Genomic DNA, 22,227 nt, shown 5'->3' on the forward strand with positions numbered 1-22,227 from the left:
CGTCACGTACCTGTGCTCGCGGCTACTCAGGATCGGGCTGTTCGAAGACCCGTACAACGGCAAAGTGCTCATCTGCGTCGGACTGCTCTACTTCTACTACCGACAGACGCTCATCTACCTGCCCATATCGCCGCAGGTTGGCCCGCTGCTTTACATTGTGAAACTTATGGTAAGGCCTTCTTCTTGCACCATGCGATTATGACGAACAGCGCGAACGTTACACTTGGACAGAAAGAGACGAGCCCAGACCGACTTTCAAATGGTTTATTGCTTTTTTAACAAGCATGTATGATAACCTGTATGTATGTATGGTGCAAGCTATGAAGGAAAGGCAGATAGCCCCGTTCAGTTATTGCACTGTGTACGCGACTTCTTTTGGCTGGATCTGTCAAGTCGTGGCAAGAAAAAGAAATTCGGGCTATTTTACTTCCGAGTACGTGACTGCAGAAGCTGAAGCTGGTGAGCGCTGCAAGCACCGACGAAAGTGGCCCTCTACGCATCGAATAATATGTAATTATTTGAAATGAGTTGCGTGTTTTCGTAGTTCTTTAATTTAACGAATACTTTGTCTACTCAGTAACGCTCGCTGTAGTTCAAACTTATTTCAGCAACTAATTACAAGTAATCAGTAACCTTTTTAACAAAACCTGCTATAACAGGCGACGCAGCTTCTAGTAATAATATTCGGCGGGAACTGCAGTCACCAAAGCGATGAAACCCTACAGGGGCTTCTGCGTCAGCAGGCGTTTGATGTGTTGCGACACCACGGACCCGCGCACACGGAGGTTGGACCCTCCCACGTTTAAGCTTGCGCGGCTTAGCCGCGTCCGGGCAAAAGGGGAACCTGAGGGTGTGTTAGGGCCTTTAACGGCCCTCGTCGGAGGCAACATACCCCACTTTGGCCTCGGCATCACGCAGACGGCACCTCCAGACTCACCCAGCTGGAGGAAATCGGCAGTCTCTTATGCACGCAGCGATAGGTCCACTGATTTCAGAATGCGACGTCCTGCATCGGGAAACCAGGATTTCCACAGCAGATACCTGCGTAGTGATAGCGGCCTTGAAACATATCGGAAAACGAAGCTAGAAAAAGTCGTATCCACAGGCTGTCTGAGCGTCATGAAAGCTTTAAGACCACTATGAAAACATAAAAATCCTGCAGTCAACGATCTTGATTCGCTGCTGTACACAAGTTGTGCATCTAAGCAACATGTCGTAGTATGCTGGGCGCCTGGTCACAGAGGCGTCAAAGGCAACGTCCTTGCTGATGAGATGGCTACTCCCATAACAAGAAAAGCTAGCAAACCATACATTCCCGTCACAGCCTCATAACTGAAACCATTCTTGCGTAAAAAACTGAGGAGTTAGTGGCAACACTTGAGGGAGGCTTAAACATCAAATAAGTTCCACGTAATAAGTCACATTTGGGAAATTGGGCCTCAATAACTGAGTCACGACGATGTGACGTCCTCTTGTGTCGACTAAGAATAAGGCACGCATATGGATCCCATTCTTAGCTTTTGACTGGCGCTGAGCCTCCCGTCTGCGGTGGATGTGGCGAGAGGTTAACCGCCCTTCATGCGCTACTCGAGTGTTCGGAAGCAGATGAAATTAAAAAGCACTTTGTACTAGCTTGCGGAAAAAATATTCTACTTAATCCAGCAATGTTCCTAGGTAAAGAACAGTTATGTGACATAAAATCAGTTTTATGTTTTTTTGAATGGACTCTCCGCGCTGTATGTTGTCAGCCCAAGAAATTCGCAGTGCCGCTTCTCTTGACAGGTCGTTTCTGCGTTGGTAACGTGAAGTATAGCGCATGCCTCCATGCTCTTACATTCCGAGGGCTTTTGTCAAGGCAGTAGCGCTACTGCCATTGACCCATCTTAATCTATCACCCAATCGTAACACATTTTCTATGTTCATCCTACCATGCCCTAGCCCACATCACTAACTGGTTAGTGTCATTATTTGAATTCTCATGTTTCACGCTGTTTACAGCGACAGTTTATTAGGTCCTTTTACGGCCATGCCACATCTCGTGCTTTATTCACACATCGCAATTCACTATTCATGTCCCATTGACAAGCTATTATCATCGCCTTGGCTGGAAAGCTTTTAAACGGCTATCGGCTGCGCTAAGAGCTGCAGAAAAATTCTTCGTTTGTGCAGTCTATGATTTCTCTGATCTAGAGAGACGTTTTTGACTGTTAAATTCATATGTACCTATCTGTTCGATATATACGCGATTTCTTATACACCTGTTGTTTTGCGAATGTAAGACACGAACAGTATTATGAGGTCTGAATAATACGCAGATTTATAGTAAGATACATTACATATTTGGCCACCTTTTCAAGTAATCTGAACGTTTGCAGGCTTCCGGTACAATTTGTCATGTAAGTCTACATGACTGACGAGAGAAGCCACTTAAGTCTACGTTACTAATGAGGGTGCCAAGTGCAAGTTCACCATATGTTGGCAGACGCATCGAAACGGCGCTTCTATCGCTTCTATAGTTCGATAGCGACGATTCGTTACCGTGATGGCAGGGAATCACCTATGGACGATTTTTCAATTTCCGCTCACTTTACCGGGAGGATCTTCGCCAAACCCCAGCAACAATGAAGTGCTCCGTTTCGTGGAAAATCCAGACCCGAGCACCGCAGAATTGAGTAATCAGACGAAACAGTGCGAGCAACATCTTCGTCCGTTACAGCACTGCCCTTCTCTTTAGAGCACACGTCGAGCAAGCTTTCAGTGTCGCTGCCAAATGTCTTCACATAAAACGAAGCAAGATTACGCAAGAAAATATTGAAAAAGCAATAATTCGCGAAGATGATACCGTGTGAAGGGTAGGACCGGTGGCATTGAAAGAGCCAGGCCAACTGGTTTTATTTACTGCATTTGCGCAATGTTAATAAAAGTAGGGAGGAATACAGCCTTAATGTAATCGTTTAGTAGTTGCTCAATTGCTTTGGTGCAGCAGTAATTCGGAAATGTAATCAACTGCATTTTTTGAAAGAAGTGTTTGTAATTGTGATCGATTATTTTTTTTTCTGTAACATCTACACTCTGGATGAAAGTAATCTCTAATAAGCGTGGGCAAGTATCGCACGTGGTTGGCGGATAGCCGCAGTCGGCGAAACAAGCGCGGCCACAGTGTTTCTTGCCTGCGCCGGACACTTCCTCAACTGGTGTTACCCAACTCGGTTCTACCAGCTGCGGTTAGTGGCTACAACGTTGCGCTGCTGAATTCGAGGTGCGTGGCTTTGATCCTGACCGCTGCGGCTGCATTGCGGCTGGGGCAAAATGAAAAAAAAAATGCTTGCGTTACCCAGAGTTAAGTGCACGCTAAGGAACGCCAGGCAGTGAAAATTACTCCGCAGTCCTCCACTATGGCGCTCGTTATACTCATATTCTGGAGTTGGCACGTGAAATCCGATAATTTAATTCTTAAGGGTAAAAAATGTGCGTAAAACTGTGTACTAGTGAAATATGCAGTGCGTTGCTTGAGACGAGATCACAAGTAGGGAACACAATCAGCTTTACGGCTGTTTAGTCGCAGCCAATTCAAAGCATGTGCCACGTGAAGTATTTTGCATGCTCCTCCTTCAATGCAGGTCTGTCGGGACTTCGCAAATTTCATGCGCATGGCGCTACTAGTGATCATATGCGGAGGCATTGTGGTGCACGCCGTTCTGTACCCCGACTACCCGATCACGGTGGAACTTTTCCGCAGAATATTCCACAAGGCCTGGTTTTCCCTCTGGCTCACACCCATCACTGACCTCGAAGGTGAGCGCGCCCTTAACGTCTCCCCCCTTTAGGGAACGTGCTTAACCTTAAAGCCGGAATATGGTTCCAACGTGCGCGGCCTGGCTTAATGGTGATTCACGATCAGTGTACACGGTAGCGCGAGAAATTGTCACCGGGTCATGGCTCAACGGTGGAAGGAAAGAAAGGCAGTAGAAAAAACGAGTGGTATTTACTGACTGCAGGATATGAATGAATGAATGAATTACGACTTTATCCAATGCTATTCATCCTATGCAATAAGGACTTTATTCGGGCCGTTAGGAACTTCAGAGAAAAGGTTATAAGTAGCTTAAGAGCATAAGTATGTACAACTATCGTTCTTTCTTGTGTCGGTGTCCTTTATGGGCCACTCTATACATATGTTTGACATACCAACAGGCCCAAATACATACGTTAGTGAAGCTTAATAGCATGCGAGGCCCAGAAAACAAATACGATCATGCATCATAGAGGGGAGCCACGTAGGCACAATTTAGGTATGCGTGCAACGACGAAATCGATTTCCAACTACGAAGGAAGCAAGGCGCAATATGGTACATTGTTGATACTCCGCTCTTAAACAGCATTAGTCTGTATCGCGGTCACAAGTGGCTCTTCGTGTTACGTCTTCAGCTCGCTTTGGCGGTCTCTTGTCAGAAAATGTCGCTGACCAGCAAGAAATTCTTGTCTCCGGCGGGATGTGCAATGCGTGAATTTTCGGTTGTGAGTCAGACGTCCCAACCACAGCACGACGGGACTTATATAAGTAAGACCATGTTATACAGCAACAAACAGGTGCGCCAAGGCAATAGCATTCACGAAATACTATCTCCATGAAAAAAAAAATTACACAGAATAAAACAGGTACTCAATTCTAGAGTTAGAAGCACTAGAAAAGTTTGCGTGGAGCCACACTCCTCGTATGATGAATAAGAACCTAAAACACTCCTCGGAGGGAATGGCACCTTTACTGAGCGGTCTCTAATATAGCAATAATGAATTGCATGTAAATGACAAACGAGTAATCGAGCTGTGGCGTGAACGCATTCATCAAAACGTGGGTTTTGCCGAACGTTGGGTTTTCCTGCAATTACCATTCACACCTCGGTCGCTTTCAAAAGCAGAGATCAGCAGTTTCTTTTTTTGTTTTGCAATAGATTAAACACACTGTTCGTATCTCGGCTTACCGCAAAAGCCCCAACACATGCAACGCCGGCGAAAATGTTTTGCGACGCAATATCTATAGTAGAGTTATTGTTTTTACCTCCTACGTAACAGTGATGCCTTGCTAATGCGTATGAAGCCCCATTTCTGATATAGAAAGCCTCTATCGCTCGTATTTATCCAGTATCTTCACTTTTTTTTTTCAATGAACTTTTTGTGTATCTTTCTTTTTTTCGTCCGCGTAGCGTGCGGTAAGCCTTAAATGAATGTTTCGCCAACTAGCTCAATTAAATGTTATGTTATCCCGAAGAAAGTCCAAGGAAGAAGGTCATAGAGACAACACAGGCTTCCAGCATAGCCTGTCTGTTCAAGGTCGTGTTGCGCTATCATGAGTTTCTTTGTTCGTATTGAAAATTCAAGTGTTTTACGTGCCAAAAGCACGATATCATTGTGAAGCACGCCGTAGTGTGGCGCTTCGGATTATTTTTGACCACCTGCAGTTCTTTAACGCGCACGCGAAGCACGGTACACGGGCGTTTTTGCATTCCGCCCCAATCGAAAAGTGGCCGCCGCGACCACGACCTCCACCTCAGCAGCGCAGTGCCGTATCCACTGGGTAACAGCAGCGGGTGTTTGTTTGTATGAACGATATTAGAGATAACGGGGAATCTCGATTTCCATTGCCAGCCATTTGAAGCCAACACAGAATGAAACCAAGGAATGGATATGGGAGATACTTGTTTTTTTTAACTGAAATTTGAATTAAATTTGATTGTAAAGTGTGGTCACCAGGAGACGTTAACACGTTCTGTGTGATTGTGCTCGCTTACACTTTACAGAGATCACTCGCAATCATGATAGCGCGCTTTGATCAAAGATCGTTATAAGAGCAAACCATTTTAGAATTCAGACCTCCTATGCCAATGCAGCTGAGGGTGACGAACGCACTGCTACAGTTTTTAAAAACAACCGACCTGCACACGCGGCTGTAACCTGAATTGGTGTCCGTTGTGCTGCACATTATCCTGTGTGTCTGTGCTCTTTCTCTCTCTCCGCACACACACACGCACACACACACACACAAATATATATATATATATATATATATATATATATATATATATATATATATATATATATATATATATATATATATATATATATATATATATATATATATATATATATATATATATATATATATATATATATATATATATATATATATAATAGGGGGCAGCACACACACACAATGTGGGGTAGCAAATCCGATTTTCCCTCCTGGTTAACTTCAAGAAGAGAGATTTGCAGAAAAAATTCGAAGGGCAAGAGCCTTTCGCCTTTCTTCTGTATCTCTCTCTTCTTGCACTGAAATTAATAAATATGAACGAGGGTTCAATATCTCGTATGATTCATATTCCTAATACAGGAAATGTGAAATGGTAGAAAAGCCAACTTGCCCACGGCAGCGGAAGGCCCCACAACCTCCGTTACTGCGTATGATGGTTTGCTAATTGAGCTACGGCAGCGGCGGTCCATCCGTCCACTTTCTTCTAAGGGCATTGGTGCACATGCACTAACCCTTGCTAGAGCTTTGCACATGTACTGCCGTAACTCAACCGGTTAAAAAATCGCACGTGTCTTGAGGGAGTTGGGTTCGACTCCTACCGACGGCAAGTTTTTTTTCTTCCCCTTTTCCTTTATTTTCCTTTAAATATAATATGAAGCTTATCGCAGATTTAATCCCGACCTGTATTTAATCCCAATTTTGAGTAGCACAATTACTTTAACCTATGCATTACATGGTTTCATTTTCTGTGGGCGACATTTTGCTCTGTTGATATGTTGTTACTACTAACACTTGGACACACTACTGTAGAAGGATCGACATTTGGGCGAGTTGATAATGGTTGAACATCTTGAAGGGGCAGTGCCAGACGACGAAGACAGAAGGCAGGAACACACAGGACAGCGCAGTGCTGTGTGTTCCTGCCTTCGGTCTTCGTCTTATTGCGCTGCCCCTTCAAGAGGACACACCACCTGGTTAGGGAGCCGGTCTTTGAACGGTGGTAGAGCAGCAAGCAAGAACGCACTGTCAATGCACTTCTTTAAATGGAGACAGTGTCCGTCTCGTATTCATAGCCGAAAGCTAAATGCGTGGAAAGGGCAGCGAACAAGTTTTCTACTCTTGAAGCCCATCGCGAACCATCTGAGCGTTACACTACATGTGAGTGATGCTCTTTCCTTCTTCCATTTTTAGAGCGCGGTGCTTAGGCGTCCGTTCCGGCGACTAGCGTCGGCGTCGGCGTAACCGAGCGAGCGAGCACAGCGAACGATGAAAGAGCAAATGCGGAGCGCAGCGGGGAATGAAAGGCGCGAGGAGGAAAGCGGAGCAGGAGGGTACAGCGAAAGCGGGTAAGGAAAAGTGCCGTGCAACGACGGTGCCTACGAGATGGCGCCACAGTAGCGCGCGTCGTCTGGGAGGTCTTTCTGCGGCGGCTGCTCTGAATCGCGCCCACGTGTCACCTACGCGCTGCGTCTCGCGATCTCCATGTTAGTAAGGCAGTCGCGCTACACTTTCGATCCGTTTGGAACGTGTCGCACGAGACGGATTTTCCGCGCCAGGCGATATATCGCGAAATGAAAACACCTATAGAGCTGCGCTCAAATTTCTCATTAGGGAGCACCGTAATGGTCGGTCATTTTTTTCTCCAGAAACGTGCTGTAGTGATGGAGTGTTCCACAAGCTAAGAAACGTTTAAAAAACACTTTTTCTAGTATTTAGGCACAAAGGACGGGGAAGCGGCTGAAAATAATTGGCCAATTTAGGCTGTACATTTAGTTAGAAGGGCCACAACATTTATCTGGTCATTTCATACACTCCTGGTTGGTTACATTAATGTAACTCATTAAAATGTTCCTCTGATCCATAAGGCCAATAAGACGTCGAACACTGTTGAATTAGTTACATCGCGAAGCTGGCACTGCGGAGCAACATGGTCATTCACGCATTACAGGAGACAGCAAATGCTTCCAGGCGCCTCCGCCAGATCACACCAAGGGATGTTTCGTCAGCAGATGTAAGTAAGACTATGGCATATTACTTGAACTGTAACTTACATGCGCACTTCAAACGATTGTGGGTGAATGACGGAGCTGGGATTTTGTTGTCTGCTCGCCCTCTCCTCCATAGGTTTTTTTTTATTACTTGTATAACTTGGTTTGCGGAGTTTTTAAACACGTCACAATGGAATAGGTCGTGATGTACGTACGCAAGGTTAAATGGCGACTAATCTGCCGTGATGTTAACGTGATGTAAAGCGCACTACCATTTACAAGAGACGGCAACAAGATCGCATAACTAAGCACACACAAAGAAATATACTCGCAAAGCCATCAGCACAACTGTGTTTCAGGGACGTCCGCTTGAAATATTTATTTGGAATCCAGAACAAAACGGAAGCTTTCGGGGCCTTAATTCTCAGAAGTCACAGGCACAACTGCAATATTTAATAATCGTCTTTTTAATTAAATTTCGTATCCCCTATAGCAGGATACGACTTAAAGAAACAACGGTTGGCAACCAAGGCACACGGACCGCGCGAGGTTACGTTGTTACTCCGCCAGCCAATCACGGAAGCAAACAAAATCGTCACCATGCGACCATTTCAAAATGGCGTCGTACTTGATACCCCCGGAGTGTCTGCTGTCCTTGAGTCTTTTCATCGGCGGAAGCGATGAGGTGTACAACAGACATGGGCAAAGTGTATGGAGTCTGAGCATTTCACTCTTCAAAAGCCCGCGGTACCGTTAATTACACTGCTGACACCGTTTTACGCGGGAAACTCCAATGCCAACTGAACTCCACGACAAATAGTAGCAGCGAAGCAAATGTTTTATTTCAGTTAAATGAAAAATTAAGCTTTCACCGTTCCACTATAATGGACAAGTCAAAACGTGTAAAATTAGGCGCTTATAATTTTATTTTTGCGGTTACCGCCTTAATTAGGTAGCAGGGAAAAAATTATTTCGCCCTACGTTTGGAAGCAGGTATCTCTAAACATGCAGTGATTTCAAGAATACTGCTTATTGAACAGGCCCTCAGATCTGGCCAGATTCCATGTAGCAGTTAAAGCATGTTCGTTGAGTTACTAATGCTTCCAAACTTAAATGTTTCGTGTGGCCACGTGATGAAATTTTGGTTATGAAATATGTTATTTTTATTACGCCACGATTTCTGCTGGCAGAAAGCAATGTGAAGATTTCTTTTTTTACTTCTTTTTTTTAACAAAGAGAAAATGAGACATCCACACAAACGTAGCTAAGTGCTACAAAGAAAACCCAAACGCGTTCGTCGAAAGAAAAGTCTCGTAGTTGAAGAAAAAGTCGTCCTGGTCCGGCACTCGAACCCAGGACCACCGCCTTTCCGGGGAAGCAGCTCTCTATCTGAGCTAACCAGGCGGCTAGCAAATGGCAGGGCGAAGTCGAACCCGTCAACAAGAAGCAAAGGCAAGAGCGGATGTGTCATTTTTCCTTTATTAAATACTTGTCTCCACCTTGCTCGTTTCCGCAGAGGTATTATGTCAATTCCTTCTTCTTCACTACCACTTTGCAAATAATATAGTTGTTTCAGATACAGCCGGTCGGCGGTGCAGAAGAGACTACTCAGTGTCGTCATTTTTCTAAATGAACGTAGGGCTTGTATGCATCAGGCGACATATACGCAGAGCTTTATTATATATTAGCCGAAATAAGTTGTGTGAAATGACATACAGCGTCATACTGACCACAAACATCAATCAGAGACGATGTTAAATTGCACGGAAAGTAAGGGCGATGCCGGACGTGGTGTAAGTCTTTAATTTATGCTCATGCTGTTAATTTTACAAATGTGGCGTCAATTTATTTACAAAAAAAAATAAATCCTGTTTGCTGAAAAGACTGAGAGGCACTGAAAGAGGTCGCAAGATTGCGAAAAATGCAAACAAAAGTTGAATTTTAATTGTACTGCGCCACCATCTTATGGCAGCGGAAGGCTTTGTACGCCAGAGGAGTAGTTGCTTCAAACTAGGTTATTCAGACAAGTTCCTGAAGTACGTCCAAGACAGCGACAGAAAAGAATGTGAAAAGGTAATTGGGATCTAAAAACTACGTGTTTCTTGTCAGTCTTAGTTCTTCCAAGTTTGTTACTGCTTGTGCGCTGCGCGTGAAAGGTAAATGGTTGTAAATAATGAAGTCAGTATGCATCCCAGGAAAAGTTCGTGCTCAGGGCAGGCATTAAAAAAAATGCGTACTATCGCCTCCCTTCGCCTCCCGTCGTGTCTGCGGAAATTCTGCGAATTTTCGAAGTTTGTGGGTTTGCGGATATATGTGTGCGATGAAAATATATTTTACTGTGCACGAATCTCAACTACTTATTATCAACATAACTTTTCGCTTCACCATTCAATTTTCATTATTCCTATTATTGCGAAATGATTGAACAGAGTTATGAGACATACCGCTGGTCACTGCAATTTCTCAATTGCAGACTCGGACGAGAGCTGCCCGAATACAGGTCTTTGGCCCTACGTGTTCGCGGTGTTGTACTTCGTGCACCTCAAGCTGATACTTCTCACAGTCCTGGTGGCGCTCTTCTTGTAAGGGAACCACACTTCCTGCTTTACGCCAACGATCCTAATGGTGGTCATGACATCCGAATTGACGAAACTACTTGTGGGCAACTTTCTGTAGCGATGGGGGAGGGGGGGAAGCTACGGAGCAAAGCGCGCACGAGTACTAGCGCTTCTAAAAGAAGTCCCCGGTTGACATTCACTTGAGTTTGAACTGCAAAAGAGTGAAACGCCATATTCACAGCCGCATATAGGTCTAGGTACGCAACTGAGTGTTAATCTTCACCTATTTCCCTGCTTTTGTCCTCCACATTTGGGCCAATGCGAAACAGTGGCACGTGCAAGGTACGCTGTTTCCACTACATTTTCCAAGAAACCGAAAGCGCTGTCGAACTCTGCCGAAATACTTGGCGCAGTAACACATGTAGCTTTCCCTTGAATGGCACAAAAGGTTGCCAGCGAGTATGCAGGCTTTGGGCGTCACATGGACAATTTTCAGTCTTACGAGCGATTTACATATCCTTACCCAGGCTTTCTAAGGAATGGAAGCGCGGATCTCAGAATTTTGTTGCAGACGCTAAATAGAATATGAAGTTAGAGTAAAAGAGTGGTAGGCTATGTTTCTGTAGCACACGTTGGGTAAGCCATATCGCGAAGGGACGTTTGGTGGCCACTAAGACTGCAGAAATGGGAAAATTATGGCGACACTACCGTATTTGCTCGATTCTAAGCACCGCCTTTTTTTTTCAGGATCGCGATGCCCAAAGTGAAAGGGGTGCTTAGATTCGCAAAATCTAGAATGACTCCCCCCCCCCCCTCCCTCTTTTCGCTGCGACATCACGACGACTCGGGTGCGAGAAATAACATTTTATTTTGCAAACATTCAAAAGATAAATCGGTTCACTGCAACCCACCGCTTCTGTCGGATGCTCAGTTACTATCACTGCCACACGAGTTCGTCGCACCGCTTGAACCGCCGCTCTCGGTATCCCACAGCAGGTCGTCTTCCGTTCCGTCAAAGTGGTTTGTGATCGAGCAGTTCTTAAATGATTTGACCACAACGTCCACTTGGACCCGCTTCCAAGCGTCCGAAATCCTCTTTGCGATGGTTGATGGGGACGCTTTCTGTAGCTTTCGCCATACATCTGTATACAGTCAGCCTGTACGGCGTACTCGCGCCGCGGACGCCGTGCCACCTCGGGACTCCGACGGCTCCGGCTCGATGACAGAGTGAGCAAGGGCCCTGCGGCCTTGGCTACGCGCGCTTCCTAACAAATAGGGGGGGGGGGGGGGATGCTTAGATTCGCGAAAATACGGTACCTTCGAATCGCCGCTTCACTTCGCGTGACGTTACAGAGTTTGACATCGTTTGCTCGTGTTTACATTTAATTCTTGGTCGATGAAGTGCACAGGAAATCAGCCTGGAACAATCGTAAACTTCCGCAGCCAACCAAAAAGAACATTTCATACGTCATGAAGTAGGAGTCTGGCCTCCAATTATTACCCAGCTTTTGATTTTCCCTATAAAGGTGCTCAAGTAGTTTTGAGAGAAAGATTACACTTAATAAATCTCAACTATACCTAACGTGCGCAATTAGAGATCTACGATAAATGCGCGAAAATGACACTAAAACGGATTCTTCCTGATTTCCATGTGCGTTCTCGTGCCTCCTGTCATCAACAAGAAAAGTAATCCCCATCACCTACGCTGAAAGAATATTTCGGCCTTGGGTTGCATTTGCAAGATTTTAATGCGTAGCATTATATTGTGAGTCGGTCGAGAAATTCCACGTGAAGCCAGAAAGTCCCTTTCCGAATAGAGGGCGAGAATGCGCAGTTAACGCGCACTGTGTGCGCGGTTTGTGAACATGCAACGGGAACGTTTTGCAGAACCATTTAATGTGCGATGCGTATGTGTTTTAAGTTATACGAGGCACCGTTACATTGCTGACGTCGCCCCCTCCCCCTTAGTAGCCTTCCTTGCACAAACTGCTTAGTTCGTTTGCTTGTCTAGTTAGTTAGCTGGAAACGTCAGTTATATTTGGTTAGCTAGTTCAGTGTGTTAATTATTAGCGGATTAGTTAAGTTCATAACTTACGTCAATCATATTTGCTTGATTACGGTTAGGTAGGTTATTAGTGAATAATTTTGTTACTTGTTAGATAACTTAATCAATTACTTAGATTGTTTGATTAGTTAGTTTGTTAGTTACTTTATTTATTTACTAGGTGCATTAGTTGTTATCTAATTAGTTTATTGGTCGAGTTGGTTATTGTACTGTAGTTTGTTACGTTACTTGCTGAGTTTATTTAGTTAATATATTTAGATTATTAGTAGGTTAGATTATTTCGTTATTAGCTTGATAATTTGTCTAATAATTATCTCTTTGTTTGGTTAGTTAACAAGTTGTTTAGCTTTGTTGGTTTAGTAATTAGCTGGTAATTAGTTTAGTTATTCACTCATCACTTGATTGATTTTATTAGTTTAGTAATTACCTGTTTGGTTAGTTAATCAATTGGTTAGTTTTGTTTGAAACGCAGGTTTTTTAACGCGCAGTTACATAAAAGTGCGACGTGAACTTTTTCTGTAGTCGGCTTCTAACAATGGAGTAGTCCCAGTGTACAATCTATAGGGGATATCTTATAGGAGGTAATGACGTGTGTGGGGCTTATGCTCGTAATGCGCGTTATTCATTTATACATGAAGAGCGCGAGCAGAGAGATGCACACATTTACATTGCCGAACACATACATTCCGCATTATGCAGACAGCTATATGATGCTACGCATATCTTCGACGGTTCCCGTTCAGTAAGCTTCCGCTTAATTTTTCTTGGCCTCGGCTTAACGCATCTTCTCGTTTTGGGTCCCTTTTGGCCACCTGCTCTCTTCACTGGTCAGGTGCTTACCATTTCATGTTCGTTTCAAACCATTTTTATTCGGACATTTCAGGAAATGCTCACGAAAGACGCAAAAGGAGACCCAATTGTCTCCTGACTGCGCCGACTCGTATACTGCTTGCTATCCGAAATTTCGAAACAATTGCGACGCCTTGTTTCAGTTCCAGGTTCAACTGCGGATCAATTCATACCTAAAGTCGTACACTGGGACTACTCCATCGTTAGAAGCCGACTACAGACGAAGTTCACGTGGCACTTTTATGTAACAGCGCGTTAAAAAACCTGCGTTTCAAACAAAACTAACCAACTGATTGACTAACCAAACATGTAATTACTAAACTAACAAAATCAATCAAGTGATTAGTGAATTACCAAACTAATTACCAGCTAATTACTGAACCCACACACATCATTACCTCCTATAAGGGATTCCGCACAACGTTGACCGCCGTATAATGCTGTGCATATCTTGGACAGTTCCTGTTCAGGGAGATGCCGCCCAATTTTTTACTAACCGAATGAAAAGAAACGCCGGCTTGTGTCGTCCTCGCATTGTTTTACTTCATTTCCTTGTGCACTCAACATATTTCACTCGTCCGGCCGATTCTAGCTTCTGCTAAGGCGTACTTATTGCTGCAGTACTTATACGCACAGGGTCGCCCCAGGCGCCGAAGTTGCGAAATAATTTCGAAAGCGCCATAATATTTTAAAAGCCTACTGGGGCAAAAAGTATCCCACATGGACGTTAGGCGTTGATGTTGGCAGTGGCTATAATATCGTCGTTAATTTACCCTGGTTCACTGGAGATCGTTTCTGTTTGACCGAGATGAAGTGCGCCAGAGAGATGCAAATTAAGTATTTGAATTTGCACGTAATATGTGTAGACTCCTTGTGCGACATCGTTGTTCCTCTGGCGATGGACTGACAATGTACTCGCTTGTGTTCCACTGTCGACCATATACTGCAGTCGGCGGTTGTGCACGTTGAAACGGCAATTTACAGGGCATACTCTGCACAGCAAATTTTACCAAATGACGCCCTGCACTAAGGAAATGCGAGGTGGTGCAGGGAATGCGACTGTAAGGGAGTACATCAAAGCCTCAGCGAAATCTGGAAGTGACAAGAATATGTTGCCGAAATTAAGGTTTGACTTGCTTTCGTGAAACGGCCCCTGAACCACTCTTAGCTGGAAATTCATTTTTTTTTAGATACAGTGACCGACGCATTCCATCCTCCAATGATGATACTGCCCCCGGAATTTTAAAACATATATCGTAATAGCGAAGCTACGCACGTTGTCTGAGTGGCTGCGCTTGCGCCGCTCTTCCTTCCTCACTGCGCATGTGTCTAAGACACGTCAGGATTCAGAACTGAAAGTCACGTTGGCTTTCTCATCCCTCGTGGATGAACCAATCAACAGCTTTTATCCTGGTAACGTCACGCTCATGACGTGGTTGGCCTCACTGCGCATGAAGAAGGTATCAGAAAATGAGCACTGGATGGTGCTTTGAATTTGTGGCTTCTTCGCGCCGAGTAGCGCTGCGATATGTTCGCCCGGTGTGATTACCACTACATTCCGTATACTATGGCATAATTATTTTAACGTGACAGGTGGTTCAGCTAAGAAGGGGCTCCTTAATGTAAGACTATTTTTGACGGGGGTTAAATTTTATTAGCTTTAGAAGGAGCAGGTTCACGTTTTAACGCACCGACGTTGTTTGCGTACTGTGACGCAATACGACTATAGCCCCCACCGCGAGATTTATTTTGGTAGGAGCATCATGACTCCTTCCTTTGATTATAAATCTACTCCGCTCTGATGAAGGTTTGCTTATAAAATGACGGCCCGGTCATACTTTCCCAACAGTAACACGGCGGCAGAGGTGACACCGGAGGCGGACGTCATCTGGAAGTTTCAGCGCTACGAGTTGGTGATGGACTTCGCTATGCGGCGCTGCTTACCTCCTCCGCTCAATGCTGTTGCGTACGTCTGGTGCATCTTCTCCCCATTCCTGAATATGTGCAGGCGCGCCCTCAGGAGAAAGAAGCATGTACGTTGACCTACAATAGTTAGCAGGACAGTAAACTAATGATCTGAATCACGCTAAACTTGCCCATCATTTGTTAAAAAAGCTTTCTGCATTATTTGCTCTCACGCGTTTGTGTTGATGTACTCGCGGAGGTAGATTCCGGAGCTTTAAATTATAAGGATGGCATGGGGCGTGGGCTTCTCCTGCGACCATGAAGTAAGGAAAACAAGACTAGCCGCCTCTTCTGCTAAGTCTCTCCAGCTCGTGTTCTCGATGTTCTAGCTTTGTGGAGCAACACAGAGCTGGCGTTGAAATTTAGTATTATCTTTTCCAACAGCTACGCTGCTCGACGGACCTTAGTTTATCGGCTGCAGATAACATTGACACAATCCAATGACATGCGTTCAATGCGATCGCCGCTGCTCAATTTCAGCTCCATGCAACTGGTCCCTCAGCACCGTTCATTTTTGGGCATTCGTTGTTAAAAGATTAAATTAGGGGGTTTTACATGCCACAACCACTTTCTGATTATTAGGCACGCCGTAGGGGAGGACTCCGGAAATTTCGACCACCTGAGGTTCTTTAACGTGCATTTATATCGAAGTACACGGGTGTTTTCGCCCCCATCGAAATACGGCCGCTGTGGCCAGGACTTGATCTCTTGACGCCGTGCTCAGCAGCCCAACACTATAGCCACTGAGCGACCACGGCGGATAGTTTTTCGTCGTTTGTTCTTCCTACCCTGTCCACACGGCTGCCCGCCCACTTAGCACTATCAGTTAGTGGAGAAAGAAAGGTGAAAAAATTACCGACGATTACGTTACTTCCTAATGCGAAATTTGAGCGCAGCAAAATAGCCACCGCACAGGGCGAACGGCAGCGGCAATTTCGGCTCGGGCGGTGCACATATACAGATCCGCCGCCACCGATCTGGCTCTCTGATTGCCACCGCACAGGGGTTGCATTGGAGGAGGAGCGAAGAAAGGAATTAAGTTCGAGCCGGCGCTTTGACAACCGGATACTCGCAGGAAGAGGGGGGAGGGGTGCGGCGTGTATACCCAGCGGCAAACGATGGGGGCAGAAGCGCGCGCAGCAAGCGGACAACACGATAAAGGGAGGAGGGAAGAGATAGCAGCGACTGACTGATGCCGCTGACGCCGATAGTGAGTCAACCCCAGCTGCGGAGTTGGTTTCAGGGACAACACCACCGATGCCGACACAAACAATATGATACCCTCGCTTCCGCAGCGCTAAGAACCAGGTCTAGCCGTGGGAAGGTGGTCACGTATTCGTCGACGTGCCGGGGCCTACGTGAAATAACCGGCGCGTCGGCAACTGAAGAGCACCCTATCCGCCACACAAGAACAGAGGGGGGGGGGGACCCTTTCCTCCTCTTTCTGCATGGCGGCGACGGTGTTCTATGCAGTCACGTTATCTTGACTCTCTAGCGGCGTCAGCGGCATCCAGCGGTATCAGTCGGTCGCTGCTAGCGCTGGGGGGATGAAAGGGGGGCGGAGCTGGTTACGAGGCCGACGACAACGCCGACGACGACGCGAAACCCAGGAACGGACGCCAAAGAGCTGCGCTCTAAAACACTCTACAAACGTGTTAAGAGAGAATGCGAGTGTTGAAATAAAGTACTGGGTGAATAAATTTTGGCCGCAAAATCACCGGAAAAATGGTTAGACGCGCCAAATGCATTGCGGCATACGGCAGTCAGCGCTTCCACCTTTGTTCTTGCGTTCGAGCATCAATAATTTTACGCTATAGTGTAAAATTATTCCAAACATTTCTATTCCGATTCTGCAAGTGCCCACGGCGATTGGTCAGAAACTTTTTTGGACCACCCCCACTTCACCTGTCTGTCACGTGACGTCACGAAAACCGCGATAGCTCCCCATCTGATATGACGTGTACACACTGATTATGCATCATTTGCCCGAACGGAACAAAAATAGTTATTTTTGATTCGACGCCTTTTCGCCATTAGCCCTCGGCTATTGGTCAAAAGTTTTCGGGCTGCGCCCACTTCACCTGCCTCTCACGTGACGTCACGAAACCGCAAAAACTTACAGCGTCAAAGTGACGTGTACGCGTTAATGATGTATTAATATACCGTACAAAAGTGAATTTTCTTCTGAATAGCCGCAGGCTGCCCCGTTCCGAAAGGAATAAAAGATGGCTGCCGCCGATCTTTCCAGCATTACTGCTCGCCCCTGCCGGAGAACATGGGTCTATTTGCGTGTAATAAAACTTTTTGCATGGCCATGTAACGTTTTCGAGAACTTTCGGCACATTTACGACCTCGTTCTGCCAAGTCCTCTTTTCGGAGGACCCGTTTTAGCGTCATTCTTAAGCTTCCGTTGCATGCCGCCGGGATTGTCGACGAGCCACAACAAGATAAGTAAGGGAAAGCGGACCAATCGCAGACGCCGGCACCACCCTCTTCATCCGGTTATCGATATTCAGTGCAGTGGCTCGGCCCCATCAAATTCCTTTCCACTTGAGCATGCGCCTCGCCTCTTGTGAGCCAATTAGATAGGACAAGCCGCTCAGGGCAGGCAATGTTATTCGTTTTTCAAGCAAACAAAAGTGACCTCCTATGAACGAGGAGAGCGTTTGGTTGGTCTGTTCAGACAACCATGCGGGTGACCGCCCGATGCTTGCGTCGGCGATTACGCAAGTTTTACACCAGGAGATTGCAATAAAAACATTGTGGAATAGTTTTACGTTATACGGCCCCAAGTTGTCGGATATCGTATAAAACATTCGCAGCGCTATGAACAAAAAGTATACGTTAGGAAACTGCATATATATGCATCACTGCAAATTACAGAAATGCGTAAAATACGTAAAAGGTAAATACAAAATAAATACTCATGTAGCTGGTAAACGTACCGACAAACCGCTAGAACAGTCGCAGCAGTAAAGCTACATATAACTCTACTTTATATAACATATATATAATTAAATGGTTAACTGGAAGGAAGCGAGAAAATTTAGTTTGCCTGAAATAAGGACATGGCTCATTTTTTGTGATTTTTGTGTGAAATAGAGTAAATGGATGCTTCTGCTTGGCACCAAACAAACGGCGCCGGCGTATTGAAAACCTGGCTTCTGTGTCAATTTCATGCTCTAGCTCGGCTCCAACGAGGTCAAGTGTCAAGAACTCATATACATCTTTTTCTCATTTTTGACGTTTTGGTGAGAAGTCAGTACAAACTGTGTTTTCTAGACGCAGTGTACTTTAGACAAATAGCCAGAACCCAACATTCCCAACCTCTATTGGCACTGGTTGCTGATGTGAGACTTTCAGGGTGGCGTTGCCACTCATCTTTCAATTATACATCGGTCAAAATGCATGCAAAATGTCCGCTTTCAATAAGTGACACCGATTCGAAGCTAGAAATCTGCGATATGCTATTAATTTTCAATTTGTAGCTGGCGAGAGAACAATATAGCACGCTTCAATCATTTGCCTTCTCGTTGAGAAGTACTTATTCCTATCTTTGAGGCTACGACAAATTATACAGTGCTCAAGAGAGTAAACTATTGCCAACGTTGGACTGTACTCAAGTTTAGTAAGGCCGCCTGTCGTCTGGCTCATCACTGGCTGCTGCTGCCGAAGATGATCATTCAGGAGGCTGGTTTTTTTGCCGACTGCCAGAGCACTGCATTATGTTAAAAGAGGCCAAAGTATCACTATGTTATCTTGGCAGAGGTTCGATCCAGCAAGTGATAATTCTACTAACGTTTCTGGCTTCCTTCAGTTCGGTACAATGAGCAGTAGTTCTCCAGTATATGGCTTTGTCGGTACTGACAAAACCCATGTTTTACCTTTTCACGCAGCATCTCCCACTGCACCCCTTGCCGAAAGACGTGAGCAAAGGCCAGAAGCTCTCGGAGAGGGACTACCATTACTGGAGACAAAAGGCGCTGGAGTACAGCAACAACCTGGATTCGGCGAACGAGAACACTTCCCAGAAGATGTCCGACAAGTACGTGTCGTTTAAGCTGCAATAGTAAGGCTACCTGCCGTAAGACGGCCATGGATAGACGGTCATTAGCGTATTGTAAGAATGATAAAAAAATTATAAAGGCGACCACCCCAAAGCTGAATGATATCCTACCTGGTCAAATACAAAACTGGGAGGCGGGGATAATTTAAAACCTGTCAATATAGCCTAGTAGAACTGTGACGCGTTTTCTGCGGGCCGAAATTCTGAACCTTTCCTGACCCGAAATCGGTTTCGCAACAGCAATCGCGAATGCGACTGACACCTTTGTTCCGATTAGTGGAGGGTCAGGAAAACACCACCGACAAGTTCTATTTTCCTGGCTAGAGTAGGCAATCGTGTGATTCACAGAGAGACATGCAGCCACACAGAGACGTACACAGACAAAGACAGGCCCACAAACACACCCATCTTTTCACCACACGCATGCTCACACTACGTACTGCTGACTAACGCGAGAGAAATTTTGTTGGCTGAATCACAATTCTGCATATTTCTGAGACATTCGATCAACATGCACTTAGCGTGCGGGGTAGGGATTTGCCAATGTTGTGTATTAAACGTGAAATCGTGAAATATCTAGAGCACAAAGATACTCTTTCTTCTAGCCGTAGTAAAACTAAACTGTTCAGTGAGGAAACTGTGGCACATCAAGGATGACTATAGGTAGAATAATTATCTGTAATAAGGCTCGGGTGCGATGGAACTCTACTCTAATGTTGGGCAACTCCCTTTTGTGCCATAACGCCAGAGAAGTGGACGTTCGCAAAATGTTTGTCGTGACAACGCCACGTTGCAGTACTGGGGCAAGCTAAAATGCTGCCGACGCGGGTGGTTAACAATTTAACTTTATTATCACTCTAACTTGTTATTATCACTCCAACTACTCCAACAAGGAACACTGAAACGACAGTGATAGCGCAGAGCGCAGTTGTCGGTCTTCGAATCTGAACTAACGGGTCACATTCATTTGCTATTTGTGCATTACTCGTCGTAGATTCCAGAGTAATAGCTGGTATTTGCGTACGTTAGAGAGTGTGTATTGAGATTCACACTTTGGACAAAATCCCATCTGGTCGGGAAGAGGCATGATGAAACAAAAGAATGCCGACAAAGCAAAAAATATTTAGTGATAAATGAAGAGAGATTTCAGCCACCATTCGGGAGCGTTGTTCATAATGACATAATTCTTGTGAACATAAGATCGTGAACAAGGCTCCTGTGTTGGAACCGAAACGTTTTAATTTAAAACTAAATAGTTTTTTTTTTCTTGGTCAGCGTTCTCTTTTTTTTATCATTAGAGAATATACTACAACACTATTCGCAAGTTGTGCACAATCTTATCAAAGACGCTTCTTTTACGGTAGAATTTGTGACAACTTTCAATAAAGTTCCGATTCTGTAGTCGCATCTTGAGCCTATCTACAGCTTTGACAACAGCGATAATTAGGTGAAAACGTACCGCGTCAAATGGGGAAACGTCGTCATGCTAACCAAGCCAAAGTGAACATGCAAGAAGAACACGGCCTTCAAACATGGCCGGACGGCACCTAATATTACACTGTCCTCTGATGCATCTGGGAGGACAGTTTGGACTCCCTGCTGCAAATATATTTTCAACCCCATCCTTTTGCAGGTCTTGAAGCCAATCAGGACATATGATTTACTACTGAGATAACGACGCGTGGCAATATTTTTTAAAGCGGTAGCCTCATTCTGGCTCTCCTCTCCACTTTGCGATTTGTCAATTTCTGGCAGTTGATGGCCAACTAGTGATACCGTATGTCACCAGTTGCCACTAGAAACAAAAATGACCGATGCCCAGTTTCGAGCCCTGGCCCCGCAGAACAGAAGCTCGATGCGCTGACCATTAGACCGCGGATGCATGCCTGAAAGAGATTGTGAAAGCCGGCGCTTGAAATGCTTGGTGGGCTAGGCGGTTCGCATAGCAACAACGCGAGCATTTTCTATAGCTGAGGGTGAAAAAATAAGTTCGTCCTCGAAATCCGCGATAATTCTGTCATCGTACTGTGGGACGATGGTGCGTCCTACAAGGTCAGTCACGTCGTGTTTTCAGGTTAAACGTGCTTTTTTTTTACTGCTTAATTAATTTACTGGTTACTCTCCTCTTCAGGCACGTCGCATAGCAACAGCGTTGGGTGCGTTTAACAGCAATAACTGTACAAAACTGAGCATGCGCATCTTACAGCTGACCACAAAAAAAAGAGTGGTTCGGGACGCGTTCCAACGCGCCACGGTATGCGTCAGCAAGCGGTTGTACGAATGAGCTATATATGCACTTTACGGTATATAACAGGGACGCCCTGCATTTAATTTCTTCTCAGACCTCTGCTTTGGCTCATAGTTCGAAAATTGACTCTCCCGTGGATCTGGCTGAACTTAAACAACGCCATGCGCAGGTCGAACTATTTGATATGCCGCCAAGCGATAAGAGGAGAAAGGGAAGAAAATCAGTGCCCTCTTCCGAAACAGCGGCTGTAGTGAAGAACGGCAATATCGACAGAGCCGTATTGAAACGGTATCAGACGAAAATCAGACGGTATGAAGATAAGAAGGTATGGACATTCATTGAAAACTGTTGTGAAACGGAATAAACAGGCACGTATGTAAATGCGTAACGCGTATGCATATATGCATTACTCCATAAAATATGCTGAGGGCCCTTTACAATGTTGCGGCTTGCTGAAGTA

General features: G+C 45.2%; 1 protein-coding gene across 3 annotated transcripts in view; it reads left to right on the forward strand.

Annotated features, from left to right (window-relative positions):
• Positions 1-22,227, forward strand: part of LOC135899688 (transient receptor potential cation channel subfamily M member-like 2) — a 157,548-nt gene that overhangs the window by 95,156 nt on the left and 40,165 nt on the right. For all 3 annotated transcript variants that reach the window (XM_065429019.1, XM_065429017.1, XM_065429020.1), the window contains exons 18-23: positions 1-169; positions 3,621-3,795; positions 7,977-8,039; positions 10,490-10,598; positions 15,338-15,521; positions 19,350-19,498. The exon at positions 1-169 is cut by the window's left edge and continues 62 nt beyond it. In XM_065429019.1, coding sequence (XP_065285091.1) covers positions 1-169; positions 3,621-3,795; positions 7,977-8,039; positions 10,490-10,598; positions 15,338-15,521; positions 19,350-19,498 — 849 coding nt within the window. The remainder of the gene's footprint in view (positions 170-3,620; positions 3,796-7,976; positions 8,040-10,489; positions 10,599-15,337; positions 15,522-19,349; positions 19,499-22,227) is intronic.

Source organism: Dermacentor albipictus, chromosome 7 (genome assembly GCF_038994185.2).
Source record: "Dermacentor albipictus isolate Rhodes 1998 colony chromosome 7, USDA_Dalb.pri_finalv2, whole genome shotgun sequence".
Lineage (NCBI taxonomy): Eukaryota > Metazoa > Arthropoda > Arachnida > Ixodida > Ixodidae > Dermacentor > Dermacentor albipictus.